Source organism: Cannabis sativa, chromosome 8 (genome assembly GCF_029168945.1).
Source record: "Cannabis sativa cultivar Pink pepper isolate KNU-18-1 chromosome 8, ASM2916894v1, whole genome shotgun sequence".
NCBI classification, from domain to species: domain Eukaryota; kingdom Viridiplantae; phylum Streptophyta; class Magnoliopsida; order Rosales; family Cannabaceae; genus Cannabis; species Cannabis sativa.
Window position 1 is genome coordinate 22,920,077 of NC_083608.1, and position 2,231 is coordinate 22,922,307.

A 2,231-nucleotide genomic window follows, 5' to 3' on the forward strand; every position below is an offset into this window, starting at 1 on the left:
AAACTGTTTAAAAAAATATTGAAAGTGATTTTTTTTTTGTTTTTAAAATTTTGATTTCTAATTATAAAATTGAAAAGTAAAAACAGTTTTATAAAACATATTTTTGAAAAATATTTTCACTTTTCTACTTTTAAAAACAGAAAACTGATTAAAAAAGTGTTATCAAACGCTACTTAAATTATGACATTTTTTTTTTCTTTTGATATTGGAGAAGGGTGATTTGGGAATGGAAAACAAAACAAGTATGATATGACTATGATCATAAACGAAAAAATTAGCATGCAACACGTTAATAAATATTAGAACAGTTTACTGTTCACGTAACATTACTTAAAATAAAACACAATTTAACATCTCACAAATTAAAGAAGACACAAAAGTACTAACAATAATGACAAACAACCAGCACTCTTCTTCGATGTGCACACAACACAACACAACGAAGTATTATTAGGATACAATTCTTCCACACAACCATATAATTATAATTACGTTACTGCTACTTGCACTTCGGTAGCGGAGCTCCACACAAGCACCGGTTATGGAAATAAGCCGAGTAATCAAACCTCTGCAAATTTCCACCCATAGGAATCTTCCCACACAATCTGTTATAGCTCACATTAAACTGTTGGAGCTCTGGCACTGTCAGTCCCGTCGGAATAGAACCCTTTATCTTATTATGGTTAAGATCCAAGAATGTCAAGCTCTTGGGAAACTTCACTTTAGAAAGATCAAACTCCAACAAGTTCCTGGACAAGTCCACATGTTGAATCATAGTCTTACCCGATCCGAATAAGAATGAGACATCACCTTCAAGCCTGTTCCTCGATAAGTCTATATACGTGAAATCCTTTCTCCCCAATGAAGCTGGTATTTTACCAGAGAGTTGGTTATGAGAAAGGTAGAGATAGAAATCAGTGCCTTTGAAGTCTCCAAACGTATCCGGGATCGGCCCGGTGAGCTTGTTACGGTCTAGACGGAGCCCACCAAGTTTGGGGAGGAGGCCAATGGATCTCGGGATGGTCCCCGTGAGGGAGTTGAACGCTAGAGAAATAAACTCCAGGTTCTTCATTTGGCCTAGGAAATCCGGGACCGGACCCGTGAGCCCAGTGTTGGTGATCATGAGGGTCCTTAAGTTTTTGAGCTTGGAAATAGCAAATGGGATTGGACCTGTGATGTTAGGCTGTTTGTGAAAGTCAAGGTCTTCGAGGTATGGAAGGTCGGCGACTTGGGGCGGGATGGGTCCGGATAAGTCGCCGTCGGTTGCGAAAAGGGAAGTGATTTGGTGAGTTTTCTCATCGCATGTCACACCGTACCAGTCGCAGCAGTCGGATTTTGAGTCCCAAGCAGTATAGGTATAAGGATTTTTGAATGCTTTCTTGATTTGAAGGAGGATTTTTTTGTCTTTTGGGCGGCAGCGCTCAGCTGAGAATGGAGGCTTGAAAAAGGTGGAGAAGAAGATAAGAGTGAGGAAGAGTGTTGACAATAGCTTTGAGGCTTCCATATTGTCTTTGAAACTTTTTTTTTTCTCTTTTGTTTTTGGTAGAGGGTGTGGGTTGGAAGATGTTGAGATAGTTCTATTTATAGTGTAGCAAAATCTTGCTAAATTTGAATATGTAAATGAACTTAAGATAATGGGAAATATTTTGTTAAGAAAGAACAAAAAAAAAAAAAAAGATAAAATGCATGTGGATGGAATATGTGGCCTAGCCTATATGCATGTTTTTTATATGGGATACTCTGTTATTAAGTATGCATATTTGACGCGTCAAAAAAAAAAAAAAGTATGCATATTTGATAAATGATGGCCCCATCTTAAAGGTGTCACTGTCAAAGCATCACATATCCCTATTCAATTTAATATTATGTCTCATTTGTAAATAATATAAAAACTTCTAATTACATACCTAATATAAATACTCTAGGACATTTTTATAATGGTTTTGCCACACACAGGAAAATACAAAGGGAAATGCTAACAGCATTTCTAATAGTAAAAATTTTAGTGGATATGTTATGTGATAAAATATTGAGATGTTATACGTACTATTAAAGAGAAAAGAATATCATTTTAGAAATTTGCATGCATACTATGTTGTAGCATTGATGCTAGCTATTCATTTTTTCGAATAAAAAATTAAAACTAAAAAGTTATTATAATTATAGTTTAAAATTAAAATATATATATATTAAATAATAATGTGTGAGTTTATAATTATAGCATTTTTTAA

General features: G+C 34.8%; 1 protein-coding gene across 1 annotated transcript; it reads right to left on the reverse strand.

Moving 5' to 3' along the window:
- Positions 1–288: 288 nt before the first annotated feature.
- On the reverse strand, positions 289–1,611 carry LOC115698680 (polygalacturonase inhibitor-like). Its single transcript, XM_030625816.2, has one exon. It carries the CDS (start codon positions 1,502–1,504, stop codon positions 500–502), a length of 1,005 nt encoding a protein of 334 aa, XP_030481676.2. The 5' UTR covers positions 1,505–1,611; the 3' UTR covers positions 289–499.
- Between the last annotated feature and the right edge of the window lie 620 nt (positions 1,612–2,231).

Coding starts and splice junctions, on each gene's coding strand:
- LOC115698680 (XM_030625816.2), bottom strand. CDS start 1,504: ATGGAAGCCTCAAAGCTATTGTCAACACTCTTCCTCACTCTTATCTTC.